The sequence below is a fragment of the Hemibagrus wyckioides genome, linkage group LG13, assembly GCF_019097595.1.
Source record: "Hemibagrus wyckioides isolate EC202008001 linkage group LG13, SWU_Hwy_1.0, whole genome shotgun sequence".
Lineage (NCBI taxonomy): Eukaryota > Metazoa > Chordata > Actinopteri > Siluriformes > Bagridae > Hemibagrus > Hemibagrus wyckioides.
In genome coordinates, this window is record NC_080722.1 from 2297472 (window position 1) to 2322500 (window position 25029).

Below are 25029 nucleotides of genomic sequence, written 5' to 3' on the forward strand. Positions count from 1 at the left end.
CACACACACTGTTATACAACCTTACACACCATCACACACACACACAAACACATACACACTGTTATACAACCTTACACACCATCACACACACACACAAACACACACACACACACTATTACACAACCTTACACACCATCACACACACACACTGTCACACAACCTTACACACCATCACACACACACACACACACACTGTTATACAACCTTACACATCATCAGACACACACAAACACATACACACTGTTATACAACCTTACACACCATCACACACACACACAAACACATACACACTGTTATACAACCTTACACACCATCACACACACACACAAACACACACACACACACTATTACACAACCTTACACACCATCACACACACACACTGTCACACAACCTTACACACCATCACACACACACACACACACACACTGTTATACAACCTTACACATCATCAGACACACACAAACACATACACACTGTTATACAACCTTACACACCATCACACAAACACACAAACACACACACACACACTATTACACAACCTTACACACCATCACACACACACACTGTCACACAACCTTACACACCATCACACACACACACACTGTTATACAACCTTACACATCATCAGACACACACAAACACATACACACTGTTATACAACCTTACACACCATCACACACACACAAACACATACACACTGTTATACAACCTTACACACCATCACACACACACAAACACATACACACTGTTATACAACCTTACACACCATCACACACACACACAAACACACACACACACACTATTACACAACCTTACACACCATCACACACACACACTGTCACACAACCTTACACACCATCACACACACACACACACACACTGATATACAACCTTACACATCATCAGACACACACAAACACATACACACTGTTATACAACCTTACACACCATCACACACACACACAAACACATATACACTGTTATACAACCTTACACACCATCACACACAAACACACACACACTATTACACAACCTTACACACCATCACACACACACACTGTCACACAACCTTACACACCATCACACACACACACACACACTGTTATACAACCTTACACATCATCAGACACACACAAACACATACACACTGTTATACAACCTTACACACCATCACACACACACACAAACACATACACACTGTTATACAACCTTACACACCATCACACACACACACAAACACACACACACTATTACACAACCTTACACACCATCACACACACACACTGTTATACAACCTTACACATCATCACACACACACACACACACTGTTATACAACCTTACACATCATCACACACACACACAAACACATACACACTGTTATACAACCTTACACACCATCACACACACACACAAACACATACACACTGTTATACAACATTACACACCATCAGACACACACACAAACACACACACACACACTATTACACAACCTTACACACCATCACACACACACACTGTCACACAACCTTACACACCATCACACACACACACACACACTGTTATACAACCTTACAAACCATCACACACACACAAACACACACACACACACACTGTTATACAACCTTACACACCATCACACACACACAAACACACACACACACAAACACACACACACTATTACACAACCTTACACACCATCACACACACACACTGTTATACAACCTTACACATCATCACACACACACACACGGTTATACAACCTTACACACCATCACACACACACACAAACACACACACACTGTTATACAACCTTACACATCATCACACACACACACAAACACATACACACTGTTATACAACCTTACACACCATCACACACACACACAAACACATACACACTGTTATACAACATTACACACCATCAGACACACACACAAACACACACACACACACACTATTACACAACCTTACACACCATCACACACACACACACTGTCACACAACCTTACACACCATCACACACACACACACACACACTGTTATACAACCTTACACATCATCACACACACACACACACACACACACACGGTTATACAACCTTACAAACCATCACACACACACAAACACACACACACACACACACACACACTGTTATACAACCTTACACACCATCACACACACACAAACACACACACACACAGACACACACACACTGTTATACAACCTTACACACCATCACACACACACACACACACAGTGTTATACAACCTTACACACCATCACACACACACAAACACACATACACACACACACTGTTATACAACCTTGCACACCATCACAAACACACATACACACACACAAACACACACAGTTATACAACCTTACACACCATCACACACACAAACACACACACTCACACACTGTTATACAACCTTACACACAAACACACATACACACACACACAGTTATACAACCTTACACACCATCACACACACACACACACAAACACACACACTCACACACTGTTATACAACCTTACACACAAACACACATACACACACACACACACACACACACACTGTTATACAACCTTACACACTATCACACACACACACAAACACACACACTCACACACTGTTATACAACCTTACACACAAACACACATACACACACACACACACACACACACACTGTTATACAACCTTACACAATATCACACACACACACAAACACACACACACACACACTGTTATACAACCTTACACACCATCACACACACACAAACACACATATACACACACACACACTGTTATACAACCTTACACACACACACACACACACACTGTTATACAACCTTACACACCATCACACACACACAAACACACATATACACACACACACACTGTTATACAACCTTACACACACACACACACACACACTGTTATACAACCTTACACACCATCACACACACACAAACACACATACACACACACTTACACACACACTTACACAAACTTACACACACACACCCTTACACAACCTTACACACACACTTACACAAACTTACACACACACCCTTACACAAACTTACACACACCCTTACACAAACTTACACACACCCTTACACAAACTTACACACACACCCTTACACAAACTTACACACACACCCTTACACAAACTTACACACACACACCCTTACACAAACTTACACACACACACCCTTACACAAACTTACACACACCCTTACACAAACTTACACACACACCCTTACACAAACTTACACACACACACCCTTACACAAACTTACACACACCCTTACACAAACTTACACACACACCCTTACACAAACTTACACACACACACCCTTACACAAACTTACACACACACCCTTACACAAACTTACACACACACCCTTACACAAACTTACACACACACCCTTACACAAACTTACACACACCCTTACACAAACTTACACACACACACCCTTACACAAACTTACACACACCCTTACTCAAACTTACACACACACCCTTACACAAACTTACACACACCCTTACACAAACTTACACACACACCCTTACACAAACTTACACACACCCTTACACAAACTTACACACACCCTTACACAAACTTACACACACACACCCTTACACAAACGTACACACACACCCTTACACAAACTTACACACACACCCTTACACAAACTTACACACACCCTTACACAAACTTACACACACCCTTACACAAACTTACACACACACCCTTACACAAACTTACACACACCCTTACACAAACTTACACACACCCTTACACAAACTTACACACACACCCTTACACAAACTTACACACACACCCTTACACAAACTTACACACACCCTTACAGAAACTTACACACACACCCTTACACAAACTTACACACACCCTTACACAAACTTACACACACACCCTTACACAAACTTACACACACACTTACACAAACTTACACACACACTTACACAAACTTACACACACCCTTACACAAACTTACACACACACACCCTTACAGAAACTTACACACACACACCCTTACACAAACTTACACACACCCTTACAGAAACTTACACACACACACCCTTACAGAAACTTACACACACACACCCTTACACAAACTTACACACACCCTTACACAAACTTACACACACACCCTTACACAAACTTACACACACCCTTACACAAACTTACACACACACCCTTACACAAACTTACACACACACCCTTACACAAACTTACACACACACACCCTTACACAAACTTACACACACACTTACACAAACTTACACACACACCCTTACACAAACTTACACACACACCCTTACACAAACTTACACACACACACCCTTACACAAACTTACACACACCCTTACACAAACTTACACACACCCTTACACAAACTTACACACACACCCTTACACAAACTTACACACACACACCCTTACACAAACGTACACACACACCCTTACACAAACTTACACACACACCCTTACACAAACTTACACACACCCTTACACAAACTTACACACACACACCCTTACACAAACTTACACACACACACCCTTACACAAACTTACACATACCCTTACTCAAACTTACACACACACCCTTACACAAACTTACACACACCCTTACACAAACTTACACACACACCCTTACACAAACTTACACACACCCTTACACAAACTTACACACACCCTTACACAAACTTACACACACACACCCTTACACAAACGTACACACACACCCTTACACAAACTTACACACACCCTTACACAAACTTACACACACCCTTACACAAACTTACACACACACACCCTTACACAAACTTACACACACACCCTTACACAAACTTACACACACACCCTTACACAAACTTACACACACCCTTACACAAACTTACACACACACCCTTACACAAACTTACACACACACACCCTTACACAAACTTACACACACCCTTACTCAAACTTACACACACACCCTTACACAAACTTACACACACCCTTACACAAACTTACACACACACCCTTACACAAACTTACACACACCCTTACACAAACTTACACACACCCTTACACAAACTTACACACACACACCCTTACACAAACGTACACACACACCCTTACACAAACTTACACACACACCCTTACACAAACTTACACACACCCTTACACAAACTTACACACACCCTTACACAAGCTTACACACACACCCTTACACAAACTTACACACACACCCTTACACAAACTTACACACACACACCCTTACACAAACTTACACACACCCTTACACAAACTTACACACACCCTTACACAAACTTACACACACACCCTTACACAAACTTACTCACACCCTTACACAAACTTACACACACACTTACACAAACTTACACACACACACCCTTACACAAACTTACACACACACTTACACAAACTTACACACACACCCTTACACAAACTTACACACACCCTTACACAAACTTACACACACCCTTACACAAACTTACACACACACCCTTACACAAACTTACTCACACCCTTACACAAACTTACACACACACTTACACAAACTTACACACACACTTACACAAACTTACACACACACACCCTTACACAAACTTACACACACACTTACACAAACTTACACACACACCCTTACACAAACTTACACACACCCTTACACAAACTTACACACACCCTTACACAAACTTACACACACCCTTACACAAACTTACACACACACCCTTACACAAACTTACACACACCCTTACACAAACTTACACACACACCCTTACACAAACTTACACACACCCTTACACAAACTTACACACACACCCTTACACAAACTTACACACACCCTTACACAAACTTACAGACACACTTACACAAACTTACACACACCCTTACACAAACTTACACACACACTTACACAAACTTACACACACACACTTACACAAACTTACACACACACTTACACAAACTTACACACACCCTTACAGAAACTTACACACACACAACCTTACACTAACTTACACACACACCCTTACACAAACTTACACACACCCTTACAGAAACTTACACACACACTTACACAAACTTACACACACACCCTTACACAAACTTACACACACCCTTACACAAACTTACACACACACCCTTACACAAACGTACACACACACCCTTACACAAACTTACACACACACTTACACAAACTTACACACACATCCTTACCCAAACTTACACACACACTTACACAAACTTACACACACTCTTACAGAAACTCACACACACACAACCTTACACTAACTTACACACACACCCTTACAGAAACTTACACACACACTTACACAAACTTAAACACACACCCTTACACAAACTTACACACACACCCTTACACAAACTTACACACACACTTACACAAACTTACACACACCCTTACACAAACTTACACACACACCCTTACACAAACTTACACACACACCCTTACACAAACTTACACACACCCTTACACAAACTTACACACACACCCTTACACAAACTTACACACACACCCTTACACAAACTTACACACACACTTACACAAACTTACACACACCCTTACACAAACTTACACACACACACCCTTACACAAACTTACACACACACCCTTACACAAACTTACACACACCCTTACACAAACTTACACACACCCTTACACAAACTTACACACACACCCCTACACAAGCTTAGACACACACACCCATACACACACTTACACACACACCCTTACACAAACTTACACACACACCCTTACACAAACTTACGCACAGACCCGTGCACAACCCTACACACCCACTCCCTTACACAAACTTACACACACACCCTTACACAAACTTACACACACACCCTTACACAAACTTACACACACACACCCTTACACAAACTTACACACACACACCCTTACACAAACTTACACACACACCCTTACACAAACTTACACACACACCCTTACACAAACTTACACACACACCCTTACACAAACTTACACATACCCTTACTCAAACTTACACACACACCCTTACACAAACTTACACACACACCCTTACACAAACTTACACACACACCCTTACACAAACTTACACACACACCCTTACACAAACTTACACACACCCTTACACAAACTTACACACACCCTTACACAAACTTACACACACACCCTTACACAAACTTACACACACACACCCTTACACAAACTTACTCACACCCTTACACAAACTTACACACACACTTACACAAACTTACACACACACACCCTTACACAAACTTACACACACACCCTTACACAAACTTACACACACCCTTACACAAACTTACACACACACCCTTACACAAACTTACTCACACCCTTACACAAACTTACACACACACCCTTACACAAACTTACACACACCCTTACACAAACTTACACACACACCCTTACACAAACTTACACACACACACCCTTACACAAACTTACACACACCCTTACTCAAACTTACACACACACCCTCACACAAACTTACACACACACCCTTACACAAACTTACACACACACCCTTACACAAACTTACACACACCCTTACACAAACTTACACACACACCCTTACACAAACTTACACACACACACCCTTACACAAACTTACACACACACCCTTACACAAACTTACACACACACCCTTACACAAACTTACACACACACCCTTACACAAACTTACACACACACACCTTACACAAGCTTACACACACACCCTTACACAAACTTACACACACACCCTTACACAAACTTACACACACACACCCTTACACAAACTTACACACACACCCTTACACAAACTTACACACACACCCTTACACAAACTTACACACACACCCTTACACAAACTTACACTCACACCCTTACACAAACTTACACACACACTTACACAAACTTACACACACACACCCTTACACAAACTTACACACACACTTACACAAACTTACACACACACCCTTACACAAACTTACACACACCCTTACACAAACTTACACACACACCCTTACACAAACTTACACACACACTTACACAAACTTACAAACACACTTACACAAACTTACACACACCCTTACACAAACTTACACACACACCCTTACACAAACTTACACACACACTTACACAAACTTACACACACACTTACACAAACTTACACACACACACCCTTACACAAACTTACACACACCCTTACACAAACTTACTCACACCCTTACACAAACTTACACACACACTTACACAAACTTACACACACACACCCTTACACAAACTTACACACACACACCCTTACACAAACTTACACACACCCTTACACAAACTTACACACACCCTTACACAAACTTACACACACCCTTACACAAACTTACACACACCCTTACACAAACTTACAGACACACTTACACAAACTTACACACACACCCTTACACAAACTTACACACACCCTTACACAAACTTACACACACACCCTTACACAAACTTACACACACCCTTACACAAACTTACACACACCCTTACACAAACTTACACACACCCTTACACAAACTTACACACACACCCTTACACAAACTTACACACACCCTTACACAAACTTACACACACACCCTTACACAAACTTACACACACCCTTACACAAACTTACACACACACCCTTACACAAACTTACACACACCCTTACACAAACTTACACACACCCTTACACAAACTTACAGACACACTTACACAAACTTACACACACCCTTACACAAACTTACACACACCCTTACACAAACTTACACACACCCTTACAGAAACTTACACACACACAACCTTACACTAACTTACACACACACCCTTACAGAAACTTACACACACACTTACACAAACTTACACACACACCCTTACACAAACTTACACACACCCTTACACAAACTTACACACACACCCTTACACAAACGTACACACACACCCTTACACAAACTTACACACACACTTACACAAACTTACAGACACACTTACACAAACTTACACACACACCCTTACACAAACGTACACACACACCCTTACACAAACTTACACACACACTTACACAAACTTACACACACACCCTTACACAAACTTACACACACACTTACACAAACTTACACACACCCTTACAGAAACTTACACACACACAACCTTACACAAACTTACACACACACCCTTACACAAACTTACACACACACTTACACAAACTTACACACACCCTTACACAAACTTACACACACACCCTTACACAAACTTACACACACACTTACACAAACTTACACACACCCTTACACAAACTTACACACACACTTACACAAACTTACACACACACCCTTACACAAACTTACACACACCCTTACACAAACTTACACACACACCCTTACACAAACGTACACACACACCCTTACACAAACTTACACACACACTTACACAAACTTACACACACACCCTTACACAAACTTACACACACACTTACACAAACTTACACACACCCTTACAGAAACTTACACACACACAACCTTACACAAACTTACACACACACCCTTACACAAACTTACACACACACTTACACAAACTTACACACACCCTTACACAAACTTACACACACACCCTTACACAAACTTACACACACACTTACACAAACTTACACACACCCTTACACAAACTTACACACACACCCTTACACAAACTTACACACACACACCCTTACACAAACTTACACACACACACCCTTACACAAACTTACACACACACCCTTACACAAACTTACACACACACCCTTACACAAACTTACACACACACCCTTACACAAACTTACACACACACTTACACAAACTTACACACACACCCTTACACAAACTTACACACACCCTTACACAAACTTACACACACACACCCTTACACAAACTTACACCCTTACAGAAACTTACACACACACACCCTTACAGAAACTTACACACACACCCTTACACAAACTTACACACACCCTTACACAAACTTACACACACCCTTACACAAACTTACACACACACCCTTACACAAACTTACACACACCCTTACACAAACTTACACACACCCTTACACAAACTTACACACACACCCTTACACAAACTTACACACACACCCTTACACAAACTTACACACACACATCCTTACACAAACTTACACACACACCCTTACACAAACTTACACACACCCTTACACAAACTTACACACACACCCTTACACAAACTTACACACACACCCTTACACAAACTTACACACACCCTTACACAAACTTACACACACCCTTACACAAACTTACACACACACCCTTACACAAACTTACACACACCCTTACACAAACTTACACACACCCTTACACAAACTTACACACACCCTTACACAAACTTACACACACACCCTTACACAAACTTACACACACCCTTACACAAACTTACACACACACCCTTACACAAACTTACACACACGTGCACACCTCATGCCTCACTGAGTAAGAACTATGAGGCATCAGAGGAGGTTAAGTGATCTCGGGTTGAGAACCCTGCATTCTGAATCATCAGAAGGTGTTTGATGGGGTTATCTGGAGGCTCGGGATTAGTCGTCCAGCTCTGAGAGCAGCTGTGTTGAGTGATCCGTTAGAGAAGGTCAGATTTCCTTCTCACTTCAGCATGACGTGATTGCAGAACGTTACAGATTTGTTCTTTTCATGATGTGAGAACGTGTCATTTTATAATCTTCCTCTTTCATGCGTTAAACTGGACTTTATAAAGAAAATGCACAAGACATAAAACTTCAGCGATCCTGTGGATCCCCCCATTTCGTCTATGTTGGTTTAACCCGCTGCTCGGCTGCATGTTTGTATAGTTGTAGCTTCAGAACTGGAGGAAACTAATTGGCCTCGTATCACATCAGAGAAGAGAAACGACGAAGCACAGAAACTGGAAATAATGAAAGTGAGGAACATCTGCCTGTGTGTTCTCCAGAGCACCGTCTCACAGTGGTTCAGCGTATGCTCCAAACAAAAGCGGGGCATGCTGGGAAAGCGCCAGCCCTGCATGCTTAATAATGTATTTTGATGTTTTGTTTGCCAGCTGCTTGTATGATAATTAATCAAAGCGGAAAAGAAAGGGGTTTTAATTAAGCTCTTGATGAACTGTGATTTCCACGTTGTAAATCTTTGTCCCAGACATCTGTTTCCTCTGACGGAGCGTGTGGGCGAGCGGCGTGGACGTCATTAGCACCAAGCCACCGCTTTCTGCATGAGCGGCACTGCTGACGTGTGTATTAGCGGATGTGATGCTACAGGTTACTGGTGCACGATTAGCGTCAGAAACGTCCAAAGTGTTTGTTTTAGTAAGGAAGTGTTTTATTCCTTTTACACCACAGCAATTTGCTAACAATGACAAATATTTCTATATATAATAATAATAATAATAATGACACTTCATAGTTTTAATCCATTTATTGTTACTTACTGTTAAGTTCTAGAGCTACAGAGCTGTACATCATCTATTTATTAGAGAAATTTAAAGAAAAAAAAGGTGAGTTTCTCATCCCTGAAATATTTCCCTGTGTGATTCTAAACTAAAGATAATCCTGGGGTTGTGTATTTGGAGGTTTCACACTGCTCCTCCTTTCCCCCGGGGTGAACACTGAATCCTGGCTCTTCACAATCTGCCCTTGTTTCACACTCTACATTAAACCCCGCCTTCACCTCCTGCTCATTTGCATATTAACGGCTCATCTCACGCTCTCACTTTTATCAGTTAGGAAGAAAGTTCAGCTCTGTGCTCCTGCACCCGAGCAGCTTCTGTTATCTTTCACAGCTTTCTCATCTTTTTTGCTCTTTTTAAGTTTGTCGTCCAGTCGACTGGCCGCTCCTTCCTTCCTCCATATCCGACTTCTGCTAATGTTTCAGCGTGACGTATTTCCCCATCGCTACGCCGCGTGCTTCCGTGATGTCGGGTGTTTCGTCTCCTGACTCTATCCATCGAGCCGTTTTTGTTCAGTGTTGTTCAGCTACTTCCTGGTTTTCACCTGATATCAGCTTCTCAGGTTCTGACCGGGTTTCTGTTGTTCAGCCGTAACATTCTAACAGCGCTAACATGGTTTCAGACTGAACACATATTTTGTTTTTATTGATATTTTTGTTATATTCATTAAAATAGCTTTGTAATGGGATTATTATGAGGCTATTACAAACTATTATTATTAGCATTATTTACATTAATATGTCAGTATATAATAATCTACATACTGACATTGTACCAGAAACCAAACCGGCGGACATGTAGGTGCATTTTAGTTGCTAGGAACAACAGGTAATGTGCCGTCTATGTTAGCTTTCTGATATAAATATATATGAATAATATGAAGACTCTCTGTTAGTGTAAAGTGTAGTGAAGGTCAGTGAGGTCTGATGAGGTAGTGATGAGGATCGTTCTTTACCTGCCTCATCTCCTTGTAGTTGTGGTGTCTGAAGTCCAGCTTGTCCGTGGTGGTGATTTCGTTGCGGCGGTGGTAATAATTATTAGGATCTGAAACCAAGATGGAATCCGAAAGGCATCGTTTTTAATTAATTTATCATTTAATTGATGAATTATTATAAATAAATGAAAAATAAATAAATAAATTTAAATTAATTAATTAATTAATTAAGTAAGTAAGTAAGTAATTAATGTATGTATTTATTTATTTAGTATTAATGAGATAATTATTTAATAATAATGGAATTAATTAATTATTAATAATAATGGGAGTAAATAATTAAATTAAATTATTAAATAATTAATTACATTTATTCTATAATTAACCCTTTATATCTTGACGTATAAATATATTTAAAATATATATTTTTTGCCATTTTTTTAAATGTTTTTATTATGTTTTGCTTTTAAGAATCTGAACACTTTTAATAATTCCCCTGAGGGGATCAATAAAATATTCAGATTTTTTTGGAATTGTTATTTTCCTTCACAATTTCCCCAAATAATTTTTTGAAACAAATATTTTATTCTGCCTTTATTTTGTAACCTTCATCTTTATATTTATCTTCCACATGTCAAAAAACCCCCAAACAAACATATAAAAATACTTGGGGACATGCAGTTATTGGAAAATACTCAACTCTAGGAGTTTCTGCATGATCTCATATTTCTATTACAGTTTTTTCCTTAAAATCCATAAATCCAGAATAAATTCTTGGAATGGATATAGGTTCTTGAGTTCTAACTGACTTCTCTTCACAAGCTGTTCTGTAAGATGAGCGTTCTGCTCTTCTACATTCTACACACCCGCTGTTTCTTCTTCTTCTCCGCTGTAAAAACACCTCAGGGTTGTGTTTCTGATACCTGGTAAGGGGCATCCCAGTATTTCCGCCCTCATACAGATGCTGCCGTGGTTGAACCAGGAGCGAGGGTTGATCCGGATGTAGCGCGCCACAACGGGCCTGGGGAATTTATTCAGTACCGGGATCTCCTTCTCCTTATTGCCAAAGAACAGCTACTGAGGCAAGCACAGGACAGGACACATACACCATCGACATTTATTCATCATCCTCGAGTCAGAAAACTGTCATGGAGTGAAAAGATTGAGCTCATACAAGCTTACTGCAATGGGAATAAAAACAAATTTAAAAAAAAAACTGAATAAGACAAGAACTGGGGCTTAGTTACTTTACGGATTATCTGTGAGTCTGAGTCAATTTTAGAGTCAAGAGTCAAGACTCTACAATGAGTCTGAGTCAAGTCACACATACACTATGAGTCTGAGTCAAGTCACACATACACTATGAGTCTGAGTATATTCTGAAGTCCACTTTGAGTCTGAGTCAAGTCACAAGTCTAGTTTGGTTTGAGTCACAGGTCATATTCATCAAGTCATAAATCCACTATGTCATGTCTGAGACAAATCACATGACCACTATGAGTCACATGACCACTATGAGTCTAAGTCAGTTCTGAAGTCCACTATGAGTCTGAGTCGAGTTACAAGTCCACTTAGTCTGAATCACTTCAAAGATCCAATTTGAATCTAGTTATTTGTCTCTTCTGAGTTTGAACCGAGTCACGCCACCATGACTCTTTGTCAAGTCATGTGTGTTATTCATCGAGCCACTGATTCATCATGAGTCTGAGACAAATCACTGTCCAGTATGAGTCCAAGATGAGTGAAGAGTCCAGTTGAGTCTGAATCGAATAAATCGTTCGCTATGAGAGAGTCGATTCACATGCTCTGAGTGAGAGTCAAGTTAAATGTCTATTATGAGTCAGTTGTGGAGTCCACTATGAGTCTGTGTCAGTTCTGGAGTCTCTGAGTCTGATTCAAGGCGCAGGTCCAGTTTGGTTGAGTCTCAAGTCCACTGAGTTTGAGTCATGTCAAAGATCCAATTTGAGTCAAGTTATCTGGGTAGTTCAGTTGAGTCTGAGTCGAGTCAAGCATTCACCGGGAGTGAGTTGATTCACACGTCCTGTGTTAGAGTCAAGTCAAATGTCTATTATGAGTCTGAGTTGAGTCACAATACTATGAGTCTGAATCAGTTCTGAAGTCCTCTATGAGTCTGAGTCGAATCACAAGTATAGTGAGTCTGAGTCATGTCAAAGGTCGAATTAGAGTCATTTGTCTGCCAGTTTGTCTTTCCAATTTGAGCCGAGTCATGCATCCACTATGAGTCTGAGTCATGTCACAGATCCAGAGTCAAGCCATACATTCGCTCTGAGTTGGTCACATGGTCACTATGACTCAGAGTAAAGTCACGAGTCATTGATCCCCCATAAGTCTAAAAAAAAAAACATATCCTCTATGAGTCCAAGATGAGTGAAGAGTCCAGTATGAGTCTGAGTCGAGTCAAGCATTCACTGTGAGTGAGTGGATTCACACGTCCTGTGTGAGAGTTGAGTCAAATGTCTATTATGAGTCTGAGTTGAGTCACAGTTCTGAAGTCCACTATAAGTCTGAATCATGTCATAGATTCAGTATGAGTCTGAATCTTGCCAAACATTCGCTCGGAGTTAGCTACATGGCCACCATGATTCTGAGTCAAGTCACATGTTGTATTAATCAAGTCATTGATTCATCATAAGTCTGAGACAAATCATATGTCCAGTATGAGTCCAAGATGAGTGCGGAGTCCAGTATGAGTTGAGACTAGCATTCAAGTATAAGTAACTATAAGTAAGTCGATTCACATGCCATGTGAGAGTCCAATCAAATGCCTGAGTCTGAGTCAGTTTTGGAGTCTATAAGTCTGATTCGAGCCGAAGGTCCAGTTCGGTTGAGTCGCAAGTCCACTGAGTCTATCTCACTCCACTTCAAAGATTCAATTTGAGTTGAGTTAACTGTCCGTTTTGAGTTTGAGCCGAGTCATACATCCACTGTGGGTCTGAGTCATGTCACAGTTCCAGTCCCAGTCTGAGTCAAGTCATACATTCGCTCTGAGTGGCCACTATGAGCGAGTCAATTCACATGTCCTGTGTGAGAGTCTGAGTCCAGTCACCAGACACCGGTTCCTCTCAAGATTTCTCCCTGAAGTTGTTGAGGAACTTTCAGTGTTATCAGGGCTGTGAGTGTTAGCACACAGATGAACGGTCTCACTGTGTCTCAGCAGGGTTTTAATTGAAGCGCTCTGAATCTCCATCATGGTGCACAGCGCATAATCTCCCGCTAATTAGCTTTGCAAATGAGCGTCTAATAAACCCGAAACAAGCATACGCTCCTCAGAATCCACGGTGATCAGATGCTCACGCGGGATCGGATCAGTAATTAGGACAACAATAACCTTCTCCTGCGTACCAGGAACCGTGTCTATAATGAATTACAATCTCTTTTAATTATCTGCCTAATTAATATAAATGATTAGAAGGTTTGTAAAAGAAAAAAAAAACTGATAATGCTGTAAAAAAAATAATCAGCCAGTTTGGAATGAAGAGTTCACCAATTACTGACACGGGAGATGATAATTCTAGTGTTTAAGACAGAAGCCTGAGCCACATTCCATCAGATCAGTCAAGATTAATTATTTTTAACAAAAACATTTAACATTAACATTAAACTGAGACTCTGACTCGACTCAGAGTTTGATAAACTTGAGATGATTTGTAAATGATTATCTCAGTAGCACAGGTGACACTCCCATGAAGAATGAGTTATAATGTATAAGTGTTATAAGGTTCTCGCTCTGCTCTGCTCACCAGGTCTCTGGAGCCGTTCTTCAGGGTCACCCAAGTGTGGGAGTCGTTGCTGACCAGAACTCGATACGACGTCACCCAGTCACTCCTGAGGAAGAGTCAGAAGTGGAGAAGCAGTGGTGGGAATGTTCAGTCGTAGAGATAGAGGCACAGAACAGGTGAACACATGAAGGTAATCAACCAATGACTGGACAGAGGGGCGGAGCCAGAACCAAAACAGTGTCATGGTGTTGTGAGCTGTTTGGTGTGTAAATGGCTGAAGTTCATCCACATGATTTGTTGTTTAAATCTCGTCTCATGGATTTTTTTGTTTGTTTCATCATCTTCACTGAGTGTTTAAAGCTCAGGAGTCGGACACTGAGACGGTCATCGTTATGATTGTGGACCTTTACACCCACCCTGAATCTTGAGGCTCGCCTTCCTGCAGCAGTAAATGAGCTCAGTGCAGGACAGAAATATCTCCAATTAATTCATTATTCATTATCCATATCCGTTTATTCTAATTACTCTGAAGAAGCCTGCAGCAGAATCCGCACTTCCTGTCTGATCCAGGAAGAGCCGCGAGGCGCGTTAGTCACCTGACTTACAGGAAGATACTATAAGAGGATAGAAGAGATGAAATATTAAAATGAGGCATAAATCTCACAAGTGGGAAGCAGCTGTGTGTAGAGAGTGTGTGTGTGTGTGTAGAGTATATATGCATGTGTGTGTGCGTGTGTGTGTGTTTGTGTTCCACTAACATAAGAACGTTCAAAATTTATTAGTAAAATGTACAGATTTTATACACACACACCCTCTACACACACACACACTCTACACACACACACACTCTACACACACATGCACATATTCACACACACACACACATATACACACACACATGCATTTATTCACACACATATTCACATACACAGACACACACACATGCATTTATTCACACACACACTCTACACACACACGCACATATTCACACACACACACACACTCTACACACACACACGCACAGAAATACACACATACAAGCACACAATACAAACACACACACACACCTATACACACAGCTGCTTCCCACTGTAGTGTGAGATTTATGCTTCATTGATATTTGATCTCTTTTATCCTGTAGTTAAAATCAGAGCTCCCTCTGAGATGTGAGTGTATCGTGCTGGGTGTGGGTAGGCAGTGTGATGAACGAGGTGTTTAAGCAGAAGCTCTGCAGTGTTTAACTCAGCGTCTGCTCAGCTTTCTGCCTTTATTTCATTATTTATTTCATTATTTATTCATGTAGAAATCACGACAACTTTATCAGCAGTGCAGCACATGACTGGAATTAGCATGTGGCATTTACAGTTCAGGACATACACAGTGTGTGTGTGTTTGTGTGTGTATATGTGTGTGTGTGTGTGTTTGGTGTGTGGGCTTGTATGTGTGTGCTTGTGTGTTTGTGTGTGCTTGTATGTATATATGTGTGTATGTGTATATGTGTGTGTGTGTATATATATATGTGTATGTGTGTGTTTGTGTGTATAAATGTGTGTGTGTGTGTATACTCACGACCAGTGTGAGCTCCTGCCCTGTGTTATGACTCCGGTGAATTTGGTGAGTCTCCTTGCGTCCACCTCAAACCACTGCAGCGGGTCATTCCTGCCTGCACACCAGGCTCCGTCGTACAGATCGTCCTCGAACAGACCAGCCTGGAAATAACACACACACACACACACACACACACACACACACACACACACAGAAACTTCAGACAGAAATAACAAAACGTTAACACAGTCTGGACACACAGCCTGCTCTGTCCACACTCAAAGCTGCGAGAGCTGTGTTTCTCACTGAGACCTGACCGCTGCACTGACCAGGCCAGGGCACCTGCTGTAAGAGGCTCCTTAATGAGTTATTAATACCTCAGATTATTAAGAATTAATATGACCATGTTGTTTTTTTTTGTTTTTGTTTATGAGGTTGATGTTGTGAGTGTTAAGTTTTGACATAACATTATAAAATGATTATTTTATAGGAAAATATTAACTGATTTATTTTTACAGGAACAGAGTTCATTTAGAAACTACATATTCAATATTAATAATTTAATTTAATAATTCTATATACATTAATAAATATGTTATAGAAATTATTAATTAAATAAATAAATAAATAAATAAATAAATAAATAAATAAATAAATAACAGATCATAATTTTTCTTAATTTTACTTAAACTGAAACTTTTATCTGGCATCATTTTCTCTACAAACAAAATGCTTAAAATTGTTGTTGTTTTTTAATTGAAGCAGTTCAGTTCTTCCACTCAGAATTAATTTCCATTGTAAGAAAAAAAAATATCTTAAAGTCTGATTTCAACTTATCTTCCAACTGAGTTTGCAAAAAAAAATAAAATAAATAAAATAAAAATAATAAATAAATCCAATCTTTGGATTTTTGGATATATATCTTATCGTCCCCGCCCAGCTGGGTCCAAATTCACGCTAATATTTGGAGTCATGTGATTAGCGAAGCATTATTAAGAGAATCTCAGTGTCATAGTGTTGAGTTCCTCAGACTCTGACATCATCATTTTATTTATTATGAAGGTAATTGACTGTATTAGCTAGCTAGCAGTGTGCTGATTGTATGATGTTCATTGTAAAAGGCGCTATACAAAATAAATTGAATTGAATTGAATTAGCGCTTCACACAGGTGGAGGATTACATTAATAACATGTCGAACTTCACACCTTATCTCATCACACACTTGTGAATAAACCAATGCATACAGCGGCTCTGATATGAAGCCCTGTCAGCATGCTAATGCGCTAACCTGGATGTTGAGTCGTCCTCGGTGAGCTCCCAGACCGTAGCGCTGCATGCTGGAGGCGTGAAGCTGGAAGTCGTCGATTTTCAGGCTCTCCAGGCCGAGTGGAGGACAGTCTGAAGAATCAAAGCAGAGGTTTAGTCCACAAACAGCCAGGACAGGAAGTAGCAGCTGCTGAGTCACCACACACCACGCATCAGCACCGCAGGTCCTCGGGAACCCAGCGGATTCACGTGAGCCAATGGAGGTGGTGCCGTGACCCGACGTCCTCAGTGTGAGAACGATTCAAACATCAAAACCGTGTCAACTTCACACAGCTGTTTCAATGTTAACACAATGTTACACGGCTAACGGCTAAAAATAAAACACCCTGCTGTCAGACTCTCATGCTACCAGGAAACCGCTAGAACTTTTTTTCGCCAGCTCTCTTTTTCCTAGAACTCTTTTTTTTTTCTAGCACTCTCTTTTTTTTGCTGATATTCATTTTTTTCTTAGCACCCAAGATTTTTAAAATTCTTTCAATTTATTTATTTATAAATGAATGAATTCCTTCCATCCTTCTAATAAACTTAAAAGAATCCATATTGCTAGACTGTCGTAAAAATGTTGGCGGTGACAGGAAGTGGCAGCAATTTTGCGAATGCGCAGAACAAAACCTGTGTTTCCGCACGTGTGTGGTGTGAATTGTGTTTCTGCTACGGATTGAGTAGTGACTAGCACTCTTTATTTGCTAGCACTCTTTATTATCTGTTTCTAATTACGCTCTTTTTTGCTAGCAATCTGGAGTGAGCAGTAAGTTATGAGGAAAGCTTAAGCTCAAACATGAATATGAAGATAAATTTATATTTTATACAGATGAAGTATTTTTAGTATTTTTATACAGATGAAGTATTTTTAGTATTTTTATACAGATGAAGTATTTTTTGTATTTTTATACAGATGAAGTATTTTTAGTATTTTTTTACAGATGAAGTATTTTTAGTATTTTTATACAGATGAAGTATTTTTAGTATTTTTTTACAGATGAAGTATTTTTTGTATTTTTATACAGATGAAGTATTTTTAGTATTTTTTTACAGATGAAGTATTTTTTGTATTTTTTTACAGATGAAGTATTTTTAGTATTTTTATACAGATGAAGTATTTTTAGTATTTTTTTACAGATGAAGTATTTTTTGTATTTTTATACAGATGAAGTATTTTTAGTATTTTTATACAGATGAAGTATTTTTCGTATTTTTATACAGATGAAGTATTTTTAGTATTTTTTTACAGATGAAGTATTTTTAGTATTTTTATACAGATGAAGTATTTTTAGTATTTTTTTACAGATGAAGTCTCTGAAGCTATTTGAGGAGAAATAAACGTTCTTGTCACTGAACACTTTTGCAGCTGCGAGTGAATAAAAGGCATGAGCTCAGAGCTGCAGAATGAAGTAAATAAAGCTGTAAAATGTCGTCCTGATTGCTGTCAGCAGGATGCAGAATAACAAAGAGCTCCTGGGTCTGCGGCGTGTGGTTCTGCCCGGCCTGGCGTCCGGTCCGTCTGTGATTTCAGACGTGAAATATGACGTGGTGTGTGGACGTGTGAGATCAGACACATCAGACAGACTGCAGTGAGACGCTGAACAGAAATCTGACCAAAATACCTCGTCTGGAGAACAGCTTTCACACACGGCTCGACTCTTTCACGTGTGTGTGTGTGTGTGTGTGTGTGTGTGTGTGTGTTGACCACATGCTGTATAACCTCACCACAGCTCAAAGGTCAGTGCAAATGCTGGAATCTCAAATTCAATTAAATTACACAGATTTAAAATGGAATGGAATAAACATCAGTGATTCCTGCAGCAGGCGAATGAAGACTTCAGTCATCACTTCATGTATCTCTACACTCATCACTTCACTCATCACTTCACGTATCTCTACACTCAACACTTCACTCTTCACTCATCACTTCACATATCTCTACACTCAACACTTCACTCTTCACTCATCACCTCACATATCTCTACACTCATCACTTCACGTATCTCTACACTCAACACTTCACTCATCACTTCACGTATCTCTACACTCATCACTTCACTCTTCACTCATCACTTCACGTATCTCTACACTCAACACTTCACTCTTCACTCATCACTTCACATATCTCTACACTCAACTCTTCACTCATCACTTCACGTATCTCTACACTCATCACTTCACTCTTCACTCATCACTTCACGTATCTCTACACTCAACACTTCACTCATCACTTCACGTATCTTTACACTCAACACTTCACTCATCACTTCACTCATCACTTCATTCTTCACTCATCACTTCATGTATCACTTCACTCATCACTTCACTCTTCACTCATCACTTCATGTATCTCTACACTCATCACTTCACTCTACACTCATCACTTCACTCTTCACTCATCACTTCATGTATCTCTACACTCATCACTTCACTCTACACTCATCACTTCACTCTTCACTCATCACTTCACTTCACTCTACACTCATCACTTCACTCTACACTCATCACTTCACTTCACTCTACACTCATCACTTCACTCATCACTTCACTCATCACTTCACTCTTCACTCATCACTTCACTTCACTCTACACTCATCACTTCACTCTACACTCATCACTTCACTTCACTCTACACTCATCACTTCACTCATCACTTCACTCATCACTTCACTCTTCACTCATCACTTCATGTATCTCTACACTCATCACTTCACTCTACACTCATCACTTCACTCTTCACTCATCACTTCATGTATCTCTACACTCATCACTTCACTCATCACTTCACTTCACTCTACACTCATCACTTCACTCATCACTTCACTCATCACTTCACTCTTCACTCATCACTTCACTCTTCACTCATCACTTCACTCTACACTCATCACTTCACTCTACACTCATCACTTCACTCTTCACTCATCACTTCATGTATCTCTACACTCATCACTTCACTCTACACTCATCACTTCACTTCACTCTACACTCATCACTTCACTCATCACTTCACTCATCACTTCACTCTTCACTCATCACTTCATGTATCTCTACACTCATCACTTCATGTATCTCTACACTCTTCACTCATCACTTCACTCATCACGTCACTCTTCACTCATCTATTCACTCTTCACTCATCACTTCACTCATCACTTCACTCTTCACTCATCACTTCATGTATCTCTACACTCATCACTTCACTCATCACTTCACTCTTCACTCATCACTTCATGTATCTCTACACTCATCACTTCACTCATCACTTCACTCTTCACTCATCACTTCATGTATCTCTACACTCATCACTTCATGTATCTCTACACTCTTCACTCATCACTTGACTCATCACTTCACTCTTCACTCATCACTCATCACTCTTCACTCATCACTACACTCTTTACTTATCACTTCACATTCTGCAGGAGGAAAGATGCAGCAGCTGGATGGAAAAAATATAGATATTTTTTTTATCTTAAGAAAGAAAGAAAGAAAGAAAGAACTTATTGAAAATAAAGAGCAAGATAGAAAGATAGGAATGATGAAAAGAAGAAATAATGGTGTAATTAGAGGAAATAAAGAAAGAGAAAGAATTGATGAACAGAATCACAGTATTTTTGGTATTAAAAGAAATGAAGGAAGCAACAATCAAGAAAAGAAAAGAAAAGAAAACGTAAAAGTTGTGTTTTTAAGTGCTTTTAAATCAAAGCTACTGATTGGTCAGTTGCGAAAAAAAACTTATGACATCATCATCCTGAAACTGAAATCCCCCAGAACTCAGTTTCAGTAAGTTAATGAGCTGTTGCTATAGCAACAATAACGTATCAGATCGAGTGTTTTAATGTAAACCTGCTCTACTGTCTGCATCTGCTGCTACCGAGAACTAATCACCACCTTCTGACCAATCAGTGTGTGGAATCCTGTCACATGATTGTCTGTAGTATCCACACTGTGAGGTGGTGGTGATGGTAACGAGGTCCTGCAGTGGGTCAGGGGTCTAATTAATCACATGATTCAATCACATCAGACTGCTGAGGAATTCAACAGGAAGTAGGTCACGCTTACATCAGGCACATCCTCCCTCTCGCCAGGTTCACCTCAGGGTTCAGCTCTGTCTGTCCACCTGTCTGTCTGACTGTCTGTCTCTCTGTCTCTCTCTTCATTTGACTGTCTGTCTGTCTCTCCATCTGACTGTCTATCTATCAGTCTGTCTCTTTGTCTGCTGCATCCAGATCTACTCCCTGTACAACAAACACTACAACAGACATCTGTCTGTCTGTCTCTCTGTCTGTCTGTCCATATGTCTGTCTGTCTGTCTGTCTGCTGCATCCAGATCTACTCCCTGTACAACAAACACTACAACAGACACCTGTCTGTCTCTCTGTCTGTCTGTCTATCTGACTGTCTGTCTGTCTGTCTGCTGCATCTAGATCTACTTCCTGTACAACAAACACTACAACAGACATCTGTCTGTCTGCCTCTCTGTCCGTCTGTCCATATGTCTGTCTGTCTGTCCATCTGTTGCAACCAGACCTACTTCTTGTACAACAAACACTACAACAGACACAAGTCTGTCTCTCTGTCTGTCTCACTGTCTGTCTGTCTGACTGTTTGTCTCTCTATCTGTTTGTCTTCTCCCACTCATTCTCCTCCTCCTCTTCCTTGTCCTACCCCTCCTCCTCTTTGTCCTCCCCCTCCTCCTCATTCTCCCCATCCTCCTCCTCCTCCTCCTCATCTTTGTTATTCTCCTCCAGGCCTTGTCCTTCACCTCCTCCCCCTCCTCATTCTTGTCCTCATTCTCTTCCTACTCTACTTCTTCCTCCTCCTCCTCATCATCATCATTCTTCTCCTCCTCATTCTCCTCATTCTCATCCTCATTCTCTTCCTCCTCATCCTCCTTCTCATTCTCCTTGTCCTCATCCTCCTCCTTCTCTTCCTCCTCATCCTCCTTCCCTTCTTTCTCCTTCTCCTCCTCCTCCTACACTCTCGTCTTTCTTGATCTGACCTGAATTGCTAATGCCCTGTTCCTCACTGCACTAGTTATCCTGAAACATGCTAATGCTGTTCCCCATTCGTCCTTCTGAAAAGATTCTTCCTTATTTTTATTCCTATATCTTGGAATGTATGTGTTTTGAATGAAAAAAATCATTAACTGTATCATGAAAAGGGGAAAAAACCCAAAACAAAGGATTTTAAAATAAAAAAATACCATATGAAATGTTATACTACGTTATTATAGATAGATAGATAGATAGATAGATAGATAGATAGATAGATAGATAGATAGATAGACAGATAGATAGATAGATAGATAGATAGATAGATAGATAGATAGATAGATAGATAGATAGATAGATAGATAGATTCTTTAATAAGCAATTATTAAAGAAAGAAAGAAAGAAAGAAAGAAAGAAAGAAAGAAAGAAAGAAAGAAAGAAAGAAATGATGAAGGGAAAACCAAGTGAAAGGATTTTCCACACTTTGTTAGAAGATGAAGATGAAGGGACATGTGGGTAATGTGCTTTTTAATGGATGGTGTAAAAAGAGTTTCTAACATTTAACCGCTATAGGGGGCGTGAGGAATGAGGTCATAGAGTCAGGCTCCGCCTCCCTGTTTCCACACATGACACACACAGTGTCAGGGTGAGCAGAGTGAGCAGGTCTTAGAAGTATGAGTGTGTGAGTGTGCTGAGATCAAACCATCTGCCTACAGGCATCTTCTTCTGTAACACGCACACACACACACACAATATGCTCTGGAGTCTCCGGTATATTCTGCTAACTGGATAAAAGATGAAAAGATATAAAGCAGCATGAAATGGTAAGGCATTTCTTGTAGTCTTTTACACACACACACACACACACACACAAACAGAAAGTGTGACATCTTTCTCTCTCTTTCTATCTGCTTTTCAGTTTCACT

General features: G+C 40.1%; 1 protein-coding gene across 2 annotated transcripts in view; it reads right to left on the reverse strand.

Moving 5' to 3' along the window:
• Window positions 1-25029, reverse strand: part of cpxm2 (carboxypeptidase X (M14 family), member 2) — a 66646-nt gene that overhangs the window by 19423 nt on the left and 22194 nt on the right. For both annotated transcript variants that reach the window (XM_058407252.1, XM_058407251.1), the window contains 5 exons: window positions 19090-19199; window positions 17822-17961; window positions 16274-16358; window positions 13436-13586; window positions 12534-12622 (listed from right to left, as the gene is read on the reverse strand). In XM_058407252.1, coding sequence (XP_058263235.1) covers window positions 12534-12622; window positions 13436-13586; window positions 16274-16358; window positions 17822-17961; window positions 19090-19199 — 575 coding nt within the window. The remainder of the gene's footprint in view (window positions 1-12533; window positions 12623-13435; window positions 13587-16273; window positions 16359-17821; window positions 17962-19089; window positions 19200-25029) is intronic.